This window comes from Sphaerodactylus townsendi, linkage group LG13 (genome assembly GCF_021028975.2).
Source record: "Sphaerodactylus townsendi isolate TG3544 linkage group LG13, MPM_Stown_v2.3, whole genome shotgun sequence".
NCBI lineage: Eukaryota > Metazoa > Chordata > Lepidosauria > Squamata > Sphaerodactylidae > Sphaerodactylus > Sphaerodactylus townsendi.
In genome coordinates, this window is record NC_059437.1 from 35,787,561 (window position 1) to 35,806,877 (window position 19,317).

The following is a 19,317-nucleotide window of genomic DNA, read 5'->3' on the forward strand; positions in this document are numbered from 1 at the left end:
CATCTGGAGAGCCACAGGTTGCAGACCCCTTAGCCTTTCCACTTCTGTGGTGCTGATCTGTATTATCGCAATGGTTGCTTTTTAATGCTAAACTGTTATGTTGGGGAATCAGATGATGGACTCCAAATGTAACAAGCAGTTTGTCCTTGAGGTGTACTGCCAGTTTGGCTCACTTCCCATTTGCTAGTGGACCAGTAGTGGACTAGTAGTGGTAATAAGGCAGGAGTAGGTTGAGAGTCAGCTTCTGATTTCCTCCTGGGAAGTTTTGCTTTGTACTCGGCAAAGTTCTTTTAGAGTTGTGATCAGCAGCTGATCAGCTGGAAGTTAAGTTCTTAAAGTCTCCCTCCTAGAAACTTCTCTGCCTCTCAGACTTGCTGGGATGTAGCAAGTTGGGGTGGGCAGGTAGTCAGAAGTTCAGCGGATTTCCCTATTTTCCGGTTTCAGCTATTGGCTTGCCCTGCAGAGAAAAGGAATGAAGCAGAATGTTGTGTGGGTGCTCCTGGAAACAGTAGAACAGTAAGGTACCCAAGATGAAGCAAAAAATCTGTGTGGAAATGTCCTAGGAAAAAACTTCCTAATGATAAAATCAGTTGGCAATGGAACCAATTACATGGACTCAGGTGGCCAGTTCTGTCCTTGGAGTTCTTCAAGTGGAGGCTCGCAAGTATGAAGGTAGAATGTACAGGTGGCGGAGCAATCAACAGAAAGCAGGAGCACGGAAAAGGAAAGAAATCTGGGAGGGGCCTGTGGCAAGAGGTACAAGGGGCTGAAGGGCAACTGAACAGCTACGGCACCAAAAAATCTCCTTGGAATGCAGCATCCAGAACTGTACACCTTACAAAGGTACAGTAGATGCTAAACAGACCCTTACTGATTATCTGTCCTGAGTGGCAACAGCTGCTTAGATCTTAGTAGAGGACTTCCCCATCTTGCCATTTGGAACATGGAAAGTGATATCCTTGCGTATGTAATATCTCTCTGTGAGGAGAAAACTGTGAGGAGAAAAATGAGAAACTTGGTTTTTGCAAAATAAGGATGTTTTCATGTTATTTTGGAGTGGCACAGCACGTACATGCAGGATCCTCCTTTAGAACAGTTCTGTCAAAGACTTTATGGCAAAGGAAGAGAGTTGAGCTTCAGAATGGCTGCCATGCTAGCTTTAACGATGCCCGTCAGGAAACCATCCTTGGTTACAGTTCTGCTTGTATTGACTTGCCCCACAAACAGCTGTCTTTCCATGGACTGCCTGCAGGAGGCAAACAGTGAGCACAAAAAATAATCACAGAAACCCAGAATCAAGGAAGGACAAATCTTTATCATCTTAGTTGCAACAAGCCATTGCACAGAGCAGAGTGGTAGCCAGGCAGGGAAACACTGATGATAGCACTGCCCTGCCTGCTTGGCTTACAGTGGCAGATGGGAGCAAGCATAAAGCTGAACGGAATGAAACAGCGTGCGCGAACTGGGCAGCTCTTCTGGAGTCCACAGACAACAGCTGCACATCAGACAGACCAGCAAATGATACATTCTCTTTTGCATGAGGTCTGAAAACCAGGCTGGAGTAGCCACACTGCATCTATGCTTGTGTAAGGGGAAAATAAGCATAGACCTAGGAGGTGGCTTCCGGATTTCTCCAAAAGCACTGCCTGGGAAACCCAGATGTCTTCAGTAATTCCACAGGAGACCCCTTGACCTTTCCTCCAACCAGCTGTCCCTAAACTGCCATTTCCCCTTCCCTTTAAGCTGTTTGTTTGGTCATCTTATCACACTAAGAAGGTGCATATGCCCAAGGGGAAAGCAACAGGGGGACAGGGGAACTGACAGAAGAACCGGTGTGACATACTGTCAGGCTAGAACTAAGGAGGCTGCAGTTTAAAACTCTGCTCAATCATGAAGCTTGCTTGGCCACTTCGGCCAGCCATCCAGGCTCCTTCAGCCAAACCCCTCACAGGTTTGTTGTGAGGATAAAATGGAGGCAGGAAGAACCACATACCACACACTGAGCTCTTCTGAGGGAGGTATACAACAAGCTGGTTGGTTCTAACCACTGAACTTGCTTAATAGCTATACATAAACAAATGTGTTTTTTGTCTACACAAAAGTACAACTCATGCAAGTTCTTTGACAACAGCTTGTGTTTTAAGACGTCACACGGGCTGTGTGTGCATGTGCGGGGAATGGTTGTGCTCTATTTTTTGTAAATAGGGTGAATGTGCAGCCTCTAGCAAAGCTTCATCTGGCAGTAAGGGCAGGAGAACAGAAGTGGTCACAAAGGCACGTAAGGGCAGGGAGGCCATCTTGGAATGCCTGAGCTGTGCTTGAGAAGAATTGGGTGCCGTGACCTGTGCTGCTTCAGAATACTGACCCCCTTGTGTTACCTGGTAGATGGCAGTATAAAGCCTTTTTTAAAAAAGACATCTCTGATGTTTTCTATTTCATTGGAAGGCTGTAATCTCAGTGAAGCCCAAACTGTGGGTCTGAAGGAATACACCTTTTTTTTTAAAAAAAAGAAAGGCTTCTCTGACCTCTCCCCAAAATGAGGCACCCTCCTGCCGCACTCTATGCCAGGGGTCTGCAACCTATGGTTCTCCAGATGTTCATGGACTACAAATCCCATCAGCCCCTGCTGGCAGCAGCTGATGGGATTTGTAGTCCATGAACATCTGGAGAGCCGCAGGTTGCAGACCCTGCTCTATGCTATGCTGTTTGCCCCTGACTCCTCACTGTTGGCCTATTGTCACTAAATTCCATCCCAACAATGCAGCATAATGACCAGTCCAGAATTCACACATAGACATCGGGGCAAGCTCCTTTGAAGGAAGGCAGCTCTTACATATGCTAACAGTAAACTGTTTTGACATGTAAAATTTTTTTTTTCAAAATTTAATTCAGGAAAAAAAGTGAGCCTTAATTATACGAAGCCTGGAACCAACTGTAAACCCCGCCAGCTTCTAACTGCTGAGGAGGACCATTTTTGGCTGGTAAAAAATGACTACAAGTAAGGGGGAGGCTGTGGGAATAAACTTTCTTGGGCCAGGAAGGGTTGTGTGCCTGGGTAGTGTAGAATTGAGAGTCTAGGAGACCCAAATTCAAATCCCCACTGCCAGAGAAGCTTGCTGGGAGACCTTGGGCCAGTCACATTCAGTCAAATCTACCTCCCAAAGTCAGAGGTGTAGCTCCAAGAGGAGGGGGGTGTGATGCACCGGGTGCATGCCCCTCTGGGGGCATGGTGAGGGCGTTCCGGGGGCGGGGTGGATGACGCACCAGTGCACCAGCTGCTTTTCGCCCTTGCCTCTGCCCAGGGTTGTTGTGAGGATAAACATGGAGGACTGTAGACTAATGTAAGCTGCTTTAGGTCCCCATTGAGGAGAAAGATGGGGTATAAATTAAGCAAATACATACAAAATAATGGGGGGGGGGTCAACTTCTTGTCATAGCCTCTGATTTGGGAGTTCCTGGCTTTGCTTACTGCAGCACTTACTGCTGTTTCCCTCTTAAGTATTAAGCTACAAGGGAGAATGGCAAGAGATGCAACTGCTATTTTGAGTAGGGCAGATAATCTGAACAGGCTGGGGTGCGTGTGGGACACGGCTCTGAAATGAGGCTCACTGGGTGCAGAATGAGGCCAAGACATTTTGGTGCCTCAGATAGAGAAGTCAAAGGGTGCATACACTACACCCACTCAGTAACTGAAGGTCTAATCCACCAGGAAGTTCTCTTCCGAGGCCTCATTTAAATGAGCAGGAACTGCATGACTGATAGTCTGGAAAGCTCCAGTTCACTCAAATAGGACTTGTGCATGAGAAGGTTGTGGGGAATTGGGCCTCCAGTTGGATGCCGCCATCTGAAGAGGCTCCTTCTGCTTGGATGGGCCTGATAGTATGCTGTAGTTGCCCCCATCTTTCTAACCCCCTCCCCCAACAGGGTGTGATTTGAATGTGATAGGAATAGTGATTTTGCAGTAGCTGCTGACTGTAACATGGATGGTTAAACTTGCACTAGCTGCCATGTTCACTCAAATTGACTGAAAAACATTCAAGCATAACCCAAAGAGCACAAGGGAGAAAACGCTCCCAAGTATCTGAGAACTCCATTTCGTGTGCCATCCAAACATCCCAATGCTGCTGACCAACGGCTGTATTTGCGTTAGTCAGAAAAAGAATCCTCTTGCTCCAAAAAGGTTCTTGCCTAGTCATAATTTTGAGGCCGGCATTTCAGCCCTCTTCTGGAAGAAGCTGTTTAGCCTGCTGCAGAATGGATAGATAAATTTCTGCAACCGCAATCCAGATCACACCTGCACAACCCAAATGGGCCTCTTTTCTCCATGGCTGGCCAAATCCTTGGTACAGAGAGTTGTTCCACCTCCATATTACCTCCAGAGGAACGTAACATGAACACAGTGGGTCAAAGAGATATTTGGCCGCAGAAGAGGAGAAACCTACCACAGATAGAAACCTACCTCCAAGCCAGATAACGGAAGAGAATGCGCAGCCATCTTGCAAGGGGAAAGGAAGCACAAGCAAATAACTTAAAACCATGACTCTCTGCTCCACTGAGAGCAACTGGCCACACTTGAAGATTTCCTGGGTGGGTTGGAGGAGGGCTGTTTTCTCCACAGAGCAATGGGCTGGGTTGGTCTGGGCTGGGCTGGGACGGGGGAGAGTCTCCTCTCATTAGCCTTCTCAAATCATCTCTTTGCTTCTTCTTCTTCACCTGTTTCATCCAACCCCTGAGATGGCTGCACGCTGGGCTGAACCGTCTGGACGGTCTCCTGTAGGCTGCTGCTGGGGAAGACCACGTAGCGGGCACTGACCGTGTGTCCCTGACCCTCCCGTAGGTTTTCTTTGCTGTGCCAGATGCCATATCCAAAGTAGACCAGCAAGCCTAAACCAAAGAGAAACCACAAAAGTAAAAAACAAACCCAAACATGTCACCATAAGTCAAAAATACACCAAGATACCTTGGCACAGGACCATAGCAAGATAATTGATGGTGAGGGGCATAAATGTTGAAGGGGGGGGGCATAACAAATTAATTCAAAACAGTAAAAATCCCACAAGTTCAAAATTATTATGCTTACAAGTTATTAATTTAAACGTAATTGGATTTTTAAGTGCCAGTTGTTCAAGTGTGCCCTAGGGAAGAGTCGCCAACTCTGGCATCAAAAATTCCTGGAGCTTTGGTGGGGGTGGTGTTTGGAAAAAGGACAGAGCTCCACAGTTTTGTAATAGTATGTCCTGTGATGTCACATCCAGTTCAAAGTTCAACTCTTGCATCAACCCTTCCTATGAGATCCCTTCCTCTCACCAAAATCCAACTTCTAAATAAATATTCTACATCTAATATCAATTACCCCACTCCTTTCCTCCCACCTTGCATGAGTTCTAGGGAAATAGGGTAAAGAGGAATGTTGCAAGCAGAGGCCCCTCTTTAGTATCAAAGTCCAGAATTCAGATTTGACTTCCATCTTAGTCTTAACTGTCTATGGCCCCTTCCACACATGCAGAATAATGCACTTTCAATCCACTTTCACAATTGTTTGCAAGTGGATTTTGCTATTCCGCACAGCTGCAAAGTGGATTGAAAATGGATTGAAAGTATATTATTCTGCATGTGCGGAAAGGGCACTGTGGATCATAAAAAAGGACTAATAGATCATCAGCAATTGGCTTCTGTAACCTTTGCTTGCCAGGAACCCATAAGCTGTAAGCAAGACTGTCACGTACGCAGATAGATATGTGCAACAGGTAATTGCAACATGGTGAAGAAAGTCTCTGTGTGCAGTAACGTTAATGGTATATGAGGGACAGGAAACCAATGAGTTTGTGACACAGTTGTGGTCGATAATCTTTTGCGGAATAGTATACTCATACAAGTGTGTAAATGCTTTGCATTTAGAACAACTCATTGGAGAAATGCCTAATGGGAATGAGTCCTGTTTCTTCAGCAGGTATAATAATAACATTTTATTTCCTGGAACGATCTAGTGATCTTCTGGTACGTTCCACAACACCAATAGAGGAATGACTGGAAGGGCACTGTTCAGAAACAGCCCCCTTCCCTGTCTTGCATGCCAACACTTTAGAACTTTTCATTAAAAAGTTTGTGTTTTTTGGATTTTGTACACAACCGCCGTGACCATCTGCTACCTTTTTCTACTTCAAAAATACTAGTTCTGAATTCAAGCAAGCTACTGCAAGGTGACTTTTAAGCAATCAAAAAAACAAAGCAACCAGTCGCCTGGCTGAGTGCTTCTGAGCACTGCCAACTCCTACCCCATTAGAATCCCATGGCCCAACTTACACTTGGGGCTATTTCCTAACTGCAAATAGGGAATACTCCCCCTAAAACAATGTTGGTATTCAGCAGGTTTGCACCACTTTGGCAGAAATGGTTGTTAAAAAAAGGGTGCTTGTAAGCAACCAGTTATTAAGTTATTTGAATCCCACCACTGCCCCAAAGAGTGTAGCTCTCAGTCAAATTTTCTGCCCTGTGCTCTTGTTATTATTGCTGATGTTAAAAGGTAGAGAAAGGAAGGAAGGGAGAACGAAAGAAAGTTATGCAACAGGACAGAGAAGAATGGATTCAGTCAACAAAGGGTTAACTGTCCAGCAAAACTGCCGTCTTTCAGGTTCTCTTCCTTACCTTTTGCAAGGCAATTGCTGAAAGACTGGTTGCACACTTCTGCTGATATTACCAGGGAAATGACTGGTGGCTTTTCTTTAAAATGAAAGCTGAACATTCAGAGAAGAGGGCCTATTGGGCCCTAATGTATTGTTATCAGGGCTGCTCCGCTACCTGCCCCGGTATTTTTGTGGCAAATAAATCAATCATATAATACAACACAATAACATTGCACTAGTGAGAAGGAAGCAGGAAGAACAGCACATCGCCCTAACAAAGGATTAAAATAAATCACCTAGCTGACTTCAGAAAGTGTGTGCCAATCATTTATTCAAGTCCCAGACAGACTGAGACTGTCAGGCTCAGTTAGCATAAGAAAAAACCATGCTGTTCTCAGTGGTGAAATAGCAGCCCCTCCTCTCAAGCCTGGGCTCCTGTGGCAAAGGGCAACCCCTGCAACTTCTCAGGACACCTGGCCAAAATGCTTTACTTCACCAAACAGGTGGGGGTGGAAAGTGCCATTAAGCAGGGCTGCCAAGAGCAACCATGCCCCCCATGTGCCTCCTCCATATGACCAACAAATGATTTGGGGGTTGTTATCATGCATTTATAGTAATAAAAGGATCTGCATATCTATCTGTCTGACCCTGTGTGGCAGGCATAATTCACCAGAGAAGTTTTCAAATGTGAAAATTCATCACATTTAGAAAATGCTGTGGACCTGACCAGCTTCATTTTAATGTTCTTGTTCCCAGCAGAGAAGAATGAAAACAAGCCCGGTCCACATAGCACAGTGGTGGCGAACCTTTGGCACTCCAGCTGTTATGGACTACAATTCCCATCAGCCCCTGCCAGCATGACCAGCAGGGGCTGATGGGAATTGTAGCAATCCAGAACCTCAACAACTTGGAGAATACCCGAAGGTTCGCCACCACTGGACCCTCTTCAGTGCAGCTCTGCACTTATCCTTCTTTGCTAGGAGGGTAGGAGAAAAGAACTTCCCCCCCCAAAAGTCTCAGCAGAGTGTCCAGTGAGCCCCCACCACATTCTCTCTCAAAACTCATTTTCAAAGCATAGGTACGGCAGCCCCCCCCCCTCCCAACTCACCTACAATCAGCCAGACAGAAAAGCGCAGCCAGGTCATGTAGTTGAGTTTCAGCATGAGGTAGATGTTGAGAAGGATGCTCAGGGCTGGAGTCAATGGTACCAGGGGCAGCTAAAAGGCAAGAAAGGAGACCAAGGTGAGATGAACTGGTGGTTCCAATTCGTGGCCTTTTCAAGAGGATGGAGCCCCCCTCCCTACTGCTGCTCTATCATCTCTGGAAACATTGTTTTTGAGGTCTGAGGGTTTCTCCCCACTGCACTAGTATCAATCAATCTGACAATGTAAAGATCAGTTTTTGGCCATGTTGAAAATTTACAGCTACAGCCTGCTTCCTGATGTGTCATTGAAGTGTAAAGAGAAATTTGGGACGGGGTTCCATATCAAATGCTTGCTACCTTTTCTTCAGTTCCCAAACCAAGATGAAGAGCTTGGGATCGCATCTTGCATAACTGGCTTGAACTGCCACCAATTAGGTCAGATTGGAAGGGGGAGTTTTGCTTCTCTCCAAGAATCATCTTTGGACTCATGTCCTTAATTGGCTTACAGCAGTCAGGGGGTCAGTGGTCCAGTCTCCTATAAAGTACCCTACAACCATCTGATGAGAAGAGAGTAGCAATGCCCAAACCTTGGGCATCAGGAGTAAGCAATGGATCTGAAACCATCTTGCTGCATCTCCTACTTCTGTGGTGGCGAACCTTTGGCACTCCAGATGTTATGGACTACAATTCCCATCAGTCCCTGCCTGCATGGTCAATTGGCCATGCTGGCAGGGGCTGATGGGAATTGTAGTCTATAACATCTGGAGTGCCAAAGGTTCGCCACCACTGTCCTACTTGATGGTTTGACTTATGCTGATTTGTCAGCCTTCAGTGTATGTTAGGAAGTTAGACTTTGTTGTTTTAATCCATCTACTTGCTTGTCTTATATTTAAACCTGAACCTTTTATACAATCCTTTTAATAAACCCTGCCACTTTTTAATTGCTGGGTTCCACTGCATGTGTAAGAGTCCAACCCAGCCTCAGTTGAGCTATCAGAAGAGGATGTATTCCAGGGTCCCAGGTCTGGGGTAGGGAAATTTAATCACCCTGGTGGATTGGAAAACCCAGTTTCTTGACACCTGGAACACAACCAGTGAAGAGGACCCAAAGTCTGTATTTTGAAAGCTGGATGGCAAAGAGCTGGGGTCAGTGCAGGCTTTCAAAGGGCATTGTTCTTTTGGAGGGAAGTGATGGTTTGCAGCCCATCCACCACCCCACCTTCCTTCTAATGAACATGGCAGATTACTATTTCCATGATGAAGTTTTAGCAAGACCATGGAATGGGAATCTGCATTTGCACAGTGCTTGTGGCAAAGCTGTCCTATTTTTGCCTTATCAGAAACAGATCTCAAGATGAAAACTGGTATTTCTCACAGTGGAGGCTTGAACTTGCTGCTGAATAGGAGAGGAGAAAGGAAAGGGGACCCTGCAAAGTATTTAGGGGTCAGATATCTTGCAAATCCCTTATCAGGCTTTGGCCCCAGTTACCTGGAATGTCTGGCTGTTCTTTTGCTGCTCGTGAACCCCGATAAGAACCAAGCTGACAACAAAGGCCAGGCTGAAGAGTACGATCAGCAAGGCGTAGCTCCAGGTGGGCAGGTGAAGTTGATTCTTCCCAAACACCAGGATGGAACACAAGCAGAAGGCTGACACCATGAGGATGATAACAGCCACTGTGACCACTTCTCCAGGGTAGAAATCGCTGAGGAAGTCCAAATAGGGATCAAAAATGGCTTTGAGCTGCCCCGGTTCCCGCTGGCTTTTGAGTTTTTTCTTGTCTACCAAGTTCAGCTTGTCAGAGAAAGATTCATATTCTTTTAGTTCGCTCGCATCAATAGTCTCTGCAGATGGTGGCGGAGTATTCTCAGCCTCTGAAGGTGGGTTTGGAGCCTGGGACCTTGTCCGCTGGAAGCGCAGAACAATGACGCTGGCTGCTACAAAGGTGTAGGCCAAGAGGGTGCCAATGGACAGGAACTGGACTAGGGCCTCCAAGTCAAAAATGAGGGCCAGAATGGACATGAGAATGCCAAACACCAAGATGGCCACCACAGGGACCTGTGTGTGGGGGTGTACACGGGAGAACACATGGAAAAAGAGTCCATCCTCTGCCATGGCATAGACAATTCGTGGGAGAGAGAAGAGGTTGCTGAGGAGAACAGTGTTCATTGCTGGAAAGAAACAGGAGAGGCACATGTTCAGAAGGACCGCCCACTCACCCTTCCCTCTTCTGTGATGCCTAAGATGAAGAGGGACAAACTGTACTGTGCTGTAGCAGAACATATGAGCTGTTCGATGGATCAGACCACACAGAGAAGTCCTACATCTAGTCTGTCACAAATGGCCCATCAACAGCTCAGCCCTGTTCAGTCTTGGGACGACTACAGTAGGGTCAAAGGCTTTGCCAACGTGGGGTAGCGGTTAAGGTGTCAGACTAGCATCTGGAAAACCCAGCTCCAAATTCCCACTCACACAATGGAAGTTTGCTGGGGGAACTTGGGCCAGTTACAGAATTTCAGATCTGACCCAAGCTAATATTTGGATGTGAGACCACCAAGGAATACCAGGGTGACATAGAGGCAGGCAACAGCAAACCACCTCCAACCCTCTCTCACCTTGAAAACCCTATGGGGTTGCCATAGGTCAACTATGATTTGACAGCAAAAATAAAAAAGGTGATAGCCTTTCTCTCCCTAACTGCCAACAGCTGACACAATGGCAATAAAGGAGGAGAGATTTAGTCCTCGGGTAACAGCAGTGTAGATGATAAGAGGCTAAAGCCAGTTTAGGAAAAGCCCAACCCTGGGCCTTGGCCCATACTCACCACAAATGGATCCAGCAGCCACAATGAAGCCAGCCCAAGAGTAACCCCTTCGAAAAAAGGCATCAGCAAGGGCAGACTCGGGGTCCAAGGAGTGCCAAGGCACCATCAGAGTCAACACCACGGAAACCAGGACGTAGGCCCCTGTGGCAAGGCCCAGTGAGATGGCAATAGCTGTGGGAACAGCTTTTTGAGGGTTTCTGGCCTCCTCGCTAGATGCAGCTATAACATCAAAGCCCACAAAGGCATAAAAGCATGTGGCTGTCCCAGCCATGATCCCTGAGATACCAAAGGGGGCAAATCCCCCCTCCTCTGCCCCCCAGTTTTGGGGCCTAGCCAGGATGAATCCCATCACAATGATGAAGACGATGATCCCCATGCTGATGGCAGAGAAGACATGGTTGAGCCAGGATGAGACTCGAGCCCCAAAGGAGATGAAGGCTGTTGCTATGAGCAGAATGACGGAGGCCAAGAAGTCTGGGTAATGTGCCAGGAATGGGATATTCCAAGTGCCAACATGGATCTCAGTAAAGTTCTTGATTTTGTGATCAAAGATAGAATCCAGGTAGCCACTCCATGCTCTGGCGACAGCGGCCCCACCTATCATGTACTCAAGAATGACATTCCAGCCAATCAGGAAGGCCCAGATCTCGCCTACTGAGATGTATGTGAACATGTATGCAGAGCCTGTCTTGGGCACGCGAGCCCCAAACTCGGCATAGCAGAGAGCAGCCAGCAGTGAGGCAAAGGCAGCAATGATAAAGGAGATAACGATGGCAGGTCCCGCAGTCTCCTTGGCAACGGTGCCAGTGAGCACATACAAGCCCGAACCCACCATACCCCCAATGCCTAGCAGTGTCAAGTCAAAAGTATTCAGGCATCGGTTGAAGGAGGTCTCCATCATGTCATCCTCCAGTGTCTTCACTCGATTAAGTTTCTGGCAGAAGCGGGTCAGGTCAGCTGGGCGAGGCAGCCGGCTCACCATCTTGGAAGGAAGGTGGGGTGCCTTGCCTTCAACACGAACAATAGAGGACAAAACACTCTCTCCTCAGTCTTCTGCTTAAATACCTAGCAAGGAAGAAAATAGTCATGTAAATGGATCCAGCAGCCACAATCAAGTCAGCCCAAGAGAAACTCCTTTGATAAAAGGCATCAGCGAGGCCAAACTCAGGATCCAAGGAACCATCAGTGCCAATACCACAGAAACCAGGATGTAGACCCCTGTGGCAAAGCCCAGTTAGATGGCAATAGCTGTGGGATCAGCTTTTGGGGGATTCCTGGCCTCCTCACTAGATGCAGCTATAACATCAAAACCCACAAAGACATAAAAGCATGTGGCTGTCCCCAGCCATGATGACTGAAATACCAAAGGGGACAAATCCTATCAGCACTGATCCAGCTATACCAGCATCTAAACAGTGGCTTGAGGCAGAAATTTTGGTTGGGGCACCAATGAAGTTGCCGTGAAACAAACAAAGGTGACCCTCAGCCTCCCCCAAGCAGAGGTACCTGGATATTCTACCCATGCCTGGGGTAAGTGAACACAGTGTTCTCTGCTAGAGGTACCTGCAGAACAGGTTTAGCTACTGACTGGTTAGCTGCTCCTTATTTTATGGAAAGATTTTGTGAGATTGTGATCTGAGCTCTGTGGGCTGGGGGATTTCTGATTTCCCATTCACCAAATGCTCAGACCTGGAATCTGTTCCAATATCAAAAGTGTGTCTGGTCTTCAGTGCAATCAAAATAAAGACAGCAATGCTTCTGAGAATACAAATAGTGTGTTTCGCTAGTCACTCATTTTATTGTATTTATATGCTGATTTTCAACCCAAAGCAGTGGAGGTTAAAGTTCTGTCAAGCCACACCCAATTTAGGCCCCTTCCACACATGCAGAATAAGGCACTTTCAATCCACTTTCACAATTGTTTGCAAGTGGATTTTAGTATTCCGCACAGTAAAATCCAGCTGCAAAGTGGATTGGAAGTGCTTTATTCTGCATGTGCAGAAGGGGCCTTACAGAAACCCCACAGGTTTTCAAGGCGAGAGATAAAAGGGGGTAGTTTGTCATCACTTGCATCTGATTAGCGCCCCTAGATTTTCTTAATGGTCACCCGTCTGAAGCATTAACCAGAATCAGTCTTGCTTGACCTCTGAGATCTGATGAGATTGGGCTAACCTGGGCCATCCAGGTTAGGGTGTGGTTTACATTTTTCAAAGAAAGGCAAAATAATTTATTAGACTCACACTGTGCATCCCAGTTTATAATAAATATACCCAGGAACACCCAGTGCAACTGTTTATGTACACTGGCATAAATTTGGGCAGGGTTTACTCTTACATTACTGGCCATGTTCCCCATCTGTCATTTCCCTGTTCACAAAGTATCTCCATAAAATATTTGCCTGCCATTTCCTTCACATGCTACTTATTCTAGCATCCTACCTCTCCACTATATCTTATCTTAATGAGCCTTATTTGAGCCACGTCTGTCTTTCCGAGCCATAGGTGGCAGGTCTTTGTTACTTGACAGTAACACTCCCACGCACCTTTCAGTGTTGGAAAATAAGAACAGCTGCCTGCCTGTGCTTTGGACAACTCTTTTCTTAAGGTATCATTGTCAGAAACATCTCCCTATATTCCTTATTACTCAGTTCTCTTTTCAAACAGCATTGTGCTGCAGTTATGTCCTTTTCAATGGCCTATTCAACCCAACCTATGTAAATAATTTTTAAAAATCTGTTCAGAACCATTTAGAAGCATGTTCGCAAGCAGCCAGCGTGGTGTAGTGGTTAAGAGCAGGTGCACTCTAATCTGGAGAACCGGGTTTGATTCCCCACTCTGCCACTTGAGCTGTGGAGGCTTATTTGGTGAACTACATTAGCTTGTGCACTCCAACACATGCCAGCTAGGTGACGGGGCTAGTCACAGTTCTTCCGAACTCTCTCAGCCCCACCCACCATGCAGGGTGTTTGTTGTGAGGGGGGAAGAGAAAGGAGATTGTAAGCCCCTTTTAGTCTCCTAACAGGAGGGAAAGGGGGGGATTTAAATCCAAACTCCTCCTCCTCCTCCTTCTACATGGCACCTTGATCTGCAGTCCTAAGAATATTTCCCTTTGAGTAAGCCCCACTGAATAGAATAGGACCTTTGGGAGAGTACACCTCCTCACGCTTTCTCCTTTAGTGTTCCTGTGTTTGCATTTATATGAAGTCAACCCCACTGCTGTCCCCTTCTGAAAATCAATTTCTAGCATCTCTGGCATGGGGGTGAAACTTGTAGTATATTTGCAATTGTTGAGCAGGATGCATTTATTTATTTATTTTATTACACCCCCCCCCCCCCCCCAGAAGCAAGTTTCAGGGTGGTTTATAACATAAAATAACAGAATACTGTGCTCTATATTGCATATAATAGGTTTGTATAATATTAAATATTATTTATATTAAATATTATTTATATTAAATATTTAATTTTACAAATTTAGTCACCTCAATAAAACAAATCTAATGATGGTGCCCTTAACAAGGGGACACAAGATTTAATTCGTAGCTTTGCTTATTGCGCTCATTACCTTGTTTTTACTGCATTGTTTTCAATTGTCTGTAATCTAGTTTTGCATCTCTTACACATCATACATTGTTTTATTGCATTGTTTATTTTTATTTATTTATTTTTATTTATATATCAAATTTATAAACCACCCACCCCCGAAGGGCTCTGGGCGGTGTACACTGGGCCAAACATACAATGGCCAAAACAACAATACACCAAATAAAATAAATTAGAGCAAGTTAAAACAAGTTACAAAATTCATAAAACTAGCAGCATCAGTACAGTTTCCTGACTTTGTATACCTATCACTGTTGTATGTCTTACGCTGTTCCTATTGTATGGCTTTAAATGTAGTTGAGAAATGTGAGCTATAAATAAAACTCCTCATCCCAGGGACACAAACTTCCAGAGGGTAGATATTTTGATTGCAGACACCTGCAAGAAATCTTACACCAATCCCAGACGACTGACCTGTTTTCAGTCTGTTTCTTCCCTTCTCTCCCTTCAAAAGGAACTGTGAGTCTAATTACTAATTTCAAAACAGGGTTCTAGGAGCATCTGCGCTCCTCTATTTCTGGATGCAGTAGGGAAAGAAAGAAAGAAAGAAAGAAAGAAAGAAAGAAAGAAAGAAAGAAAGAAAGAAAGAAAGAAAGAAAGAAAGAAAGAAAGAAAGAAAGAAAGAAAGAAAGAAAGAAAGAAAGAAAGAAAGAGGAAGTGTGTGTGTGTGTGTATGGATGGGACTTTTGTTTCTGATCACATGGCTCGTCATTATGGGGTACCTAAAATGTCCTTAAAATGAATTGTTGTTTTGACAATCTAACCTAATCTTGAATAAAGGCCCAGGTGCAGGATCTTGATCCTTGCTACAATCTACCTCCTCCCTTGCCTTAAACATATGAAAAGTTGACCCTTAAGGGTTTTCCTCCCTCCCTTTGCTCCAGGGATTTCTCTTGCACACACACTGCAGAAATCCCTTTCACTGATAAAAATGTAGGAGAAATAGCAGGAGGCTGTTCCCAGGAGAGACAGCTCTGCCAGGAGCGGGATTTGGAGGGAGGACTAGAATAAGGATGGCAAAATCCCCATGTTAACTGGGTGGGGGTGGGTGCCGCTGGGTCTGCTGCCTCTGACGTCAAAGTATCTTGAGCTGGCTCAGAGGCACTTTCATCTGGAGGTCTTCTGCCAAAGAGAGCAGGGATGATCCACGGGGGGCGAGGGGGGCATTCCTAGTAAGAAAAGGGTAGTGGAGTTGCCAATGCTTATTTTTCAAAACAAAGAGGAGATGGGATAGAATCCCCAAGCAGCCTCTCCATTCCAGACGTGCAGATAAGATTTGGTCATAGTCATTCAGCTGAAGGAACGAAACCTTGCACATGCTCAGAGGCACATTTCCTCGGCATGCTACTCATAATACATTCTAGGTCTACGTTTCTATATAATACAGGTGCGTCTGACCTCTAAAGCTGCTGGAAACCTGGAAGGGGATGGTTGCAGAGGAACATTGAGGACAATGAATCGTTGCAACCAAAGGATTGGCGGGGTGGGGGTGTGTGTGATTTGTTTCCTGGCCCTGGAATTGTGTGTTTAGGGTGCCTCCCTGGAGAAGCGCTGCCCATGCAGCTGTGGATGGGGGTGGTGGGGTGGTGGCAGAATCAGCACACGCCCCACCTTGGACAGCTCCCTCCCAGACTCGAAGGAGGACGACACATGGCAAGGAGCGCCCACTCTGCCGATAGGCCGTTTCCCACCGAGGGTCAACTGGGCACCTGCAGCTGGCGGCGGGCCCGGGCGGTTGCGTGGCAGGTGGCGCCCCAGCCCGGCTCGAATGGGCTGGGCTGCCTGCTACCGTAGCAGAGAGAAGGTGCACAAAGGAAGGGGAGCCGCGGAGAGCCCGGCTGGGTCCTTTGGCCTGCCCACCTCCCAGGGCCCCGCTTACCTGTCGGGTCGCCGAGCCTCCGGCAGATGCCAGCTGGAAGCCGGGCCCTCCCTACCCTCGCCAGACAGCGCTGCGTCACGGCCGTATTATTTAAACATGAAGGCAGGCAGGGAGGGGGAAGGAGCTGCTGCTAATCCCCGGGCAGCAGCTGCCCAGCAACCCCATCGCTTGCTTGAGGGGCAGAGGACGCGGCAGCTCAGGTGGGCGGCAGGAGGCTCCAGCCGGAGAAGCAAGAGGGGCACCTCTTGCCGCGGAGCAAAACGCGTTCCCAGAGAAGCCCTCCCTTCTTTTCTCCACCCCTTCAGAGGAGAAACGCCCTGTAGTGGTTTACCACCGACTCCCCCCCCCCCCGTTTTATTTACAGCTAGAAACCCAACAGTTTCAGTTTTTCCTGTATAAATTAATGCAATGGCAGCAAGTATGTTTGCTTAGGTTTCTGCCTGTTGTGAGTGGGATTTGCAGGCATTATTGTGGTATTAAATGGAACCTCCATGTTCAAAGGCTGTATATTTTCACATACCAGTTGCAAAGGAGAACTTCTATCCATAGGCTGCTTGGGAAGATGACAGAAACATTTGCTTGGCACCGTTTAGAAAGATTGTCTACTGTGTTGGATTATGCTTGCATTCACCTTTTTGTTTATACTGCAAATAAATTGGGGGAGGGGATCCCCTTTCTTCTGTGACATCCAATCTAGTTAGAGAAGTCTATTTTTGCTTATTTCAAAAAATAAAACCTCCCATTCTGTCCTTGGGAAATCTCCAGTTCTAACCAGGGTACCTGGAGAGGCTACAATGGTGAGCTCCAAATTAGCAGCAGCTCAGCCAGCTTCTCCACTGATATTTGTTATGACATTTAATGCCAGTCTTGCCTTTCAGCTCAAGACAGTGTACAAAAAGAATTTAATGCTACAAAACCACATTTTTTAAAAAGGAAACAACTCCCCTTCTCACCCCCCCCCCCAATTCAACAGCCATTAAATCCTGGCAAACAGACAAGACTTACAGTGATTCTTGTTCATCTCATCAAGGGAGCCCACTCCACAAAACAGAAGCTACAGAGGAAAAGGTCCAGGCTCTGGTTGACGCCAGGCGGGCCACCAAGTCCAGGGGGGGGGGGGGGCGGGGGGACAGCCAGCAGGTGGCAGCCTGGAGAATCTAGTTGGTACTCTGAAGACAGACTGTGGGCTCCTGGACACCAAGTGCTTCAAAGATTATAACCAGCACCTTGATTTGAACTATGAATAAAATTATTAAAATGGGCAACATGCGTCTCTACCAGCTCATCTAGCTGATGCATTCTGGACCACCTGCAAGTTTCCAGGTTGGCTTCAAAAGTAATGGTATGCAATGAAAGGTGCAGAATGTACTCAGAATGGCTGCAATCAGAAATACAGGACAGCCAGAACTGGATGGTTGACTTGGTGTGGAACTGTTTACAAGCAAAGAACTATGACAGGGTGTACATTGTGTCTTATTTGTCCTCAAATGGGCACTGGAGCCTGAAAGGCCACTGCCCTGCTGATGCCAAAAGAACATAAGATATGACTGTTGTTTTAATTATATGTATGTTTTTAGCTGATGTTTTATCTGTACACCGCCCCGAGCCCTTTGGGGATAGGGCGGTATACTAAATTTAATTAATTAATTAAAATAATAATAATAATAATAATAATAATAATAATAATAATAATAATAATAATAATAATAATAATAATAATAATAATGAAACTGTGGAGCACATCATCTGCTGTTGTAAGAAAATAGCCCAAACTGACTATCTTGAACGTCACAATAAGCTAGCAGCAATGGTGCACTGGAACCTTTGCAAAAAGTACGGCCTGCCCTGTAGCAAGACCTGGTACGAGCACAAGCCAGAGAAGACCACAGAAAATGAAGAAGCAAAAATACTCTGGGACTTTAGAATACAAACAGACAGACACCTGGCACACAACACCCCAGACATAACAGTGATAGAGAAAAAAAAAAAGCATGTTTTGGATCATAGATGTTGCTGTGCCAGTTGACAAACACAGGAGTAGAGGACAAAAGAGCTGGAAAAAAAAAGATCACAAAATACAAGGACCTACAAATTGAAGTTGAACGATTGTGGCAGAAAAGAACAACAGTAATCCCACTAGTAGTCGGTGCTCTAGGAGGAATCCCAAGAAATCTTGAAAAACATCTGGAAAGCCTAAACTTGGACAGAACATCAGTCCACATGCTGCAGAAAGCAGCACTTCTAGGAACTGCACACATTCTACGCAAATACCTCTAATATCCTAGGTCCTTGGGAAGGACTCGATATTCAGAGATGAATTCCAGACACTTGTGCTGTGTTGTTATGTGTATAATAATAATAATGATAATATACCTGCACTGGTACATATGCACCCCATTCCATTGTAGTCTTTTCAGCAGTTGAAATTTAGACTGTAAGCTCTATCTCATTTCCCACCAAACTCCGTAATGTTCCCAATACATTGACAGAAATACTAATAAAAATAAGAGTTTGTGGTGGGGAAAGGCATGCTCCAGAGCATAGACTGGAACCTAAAAACATCCAACAGGCTCCAGGGTGAAGCTCTAGAGCAAATAGCTTATTCGCAATCTAGTGGGCACAGAATTCAATCATCTGCCAAGAACTGACTGACGCGAACGGCACTCACCGGCCAGCATTCTTCCCATCCTCTCTAGTGATTAAAATTCCTCACTCTGGCTTCACATGGTACACAACCAATGAATTAAAGCCTCCTGCAACCCAAAGCAACAAACTGCTGCAGAACTTCTCTCGGGACTGGCCCCTGCAGACCGAACTCCTTCAAAACTGGTGAAGGCCATTCTTCTTGGGTGCCTTGCCTGGATGCCTGAGCATTTTGGTATGATATTCCTTATCTTAACCACAATGGAAAGCTCAGGAGAGATAAATGCACTCAGTAGTCAGGAGGGAGAATGACTCAAGCTCCTCTCATTCACACATCCTTCTTGCCCTCTACCCAAGCTGATGGACAGCAGCCTGCTGCTAATCCTTTCTATTCAGTACTTACAAGCCTATTACCCTACTCACTTTCATTTGTCCCCAGGGAGTTGCAAGCTCTGGTTTTGTACCCTGGTTTTGTACCTTTTGACCCACTTGGTCCTCAGCCGAGGACAATAGTAGACTGTGTCACACTTTGGGGAAGCTGAAAGTGCAGCACTTCCTTTTCTCTGCTCCAATACAAAGGAAAGAATTGTAGCATTTGGATTGC

The 19,317-nt window shown here is 46.0% G+C and overlaps 1 protein-coding gene across 1 annotated transcript; it reads right to left on the minus strand.

Annotated features, from left to right (window-relative positions):
* Positions 1-1,295: 1,295 nt before the first annotated feature.
* SLC7A4 (solute carrier family 7 member 4) lies at positions 1,296-17,695 on the minus strand. The gene is made up of 5 exons (XM_048514237.1): positions 16,071-17,695; positions 10,590-11,654; positions 9,257-9,936; positions 7,732-7,840; positions 1,296-4,884 (listed from the first exon to the last, which is right to left on the minus strand). Exons 2-5 carry the CDS (start codon positions 11,569-11,571, stop codon positions 4,688-4,690), a joined length of 1,968 nt encoding a protein of 655 aa, XP_048370194.1. The 5' UTR covers positions 11,572-11,654; positions 16,071-17,695; the 3' UTR covers positions 1,296-4,687.
* Between the last annotated feature and the right edge of the window lie 1,622 nt (positions 17,696-19,317).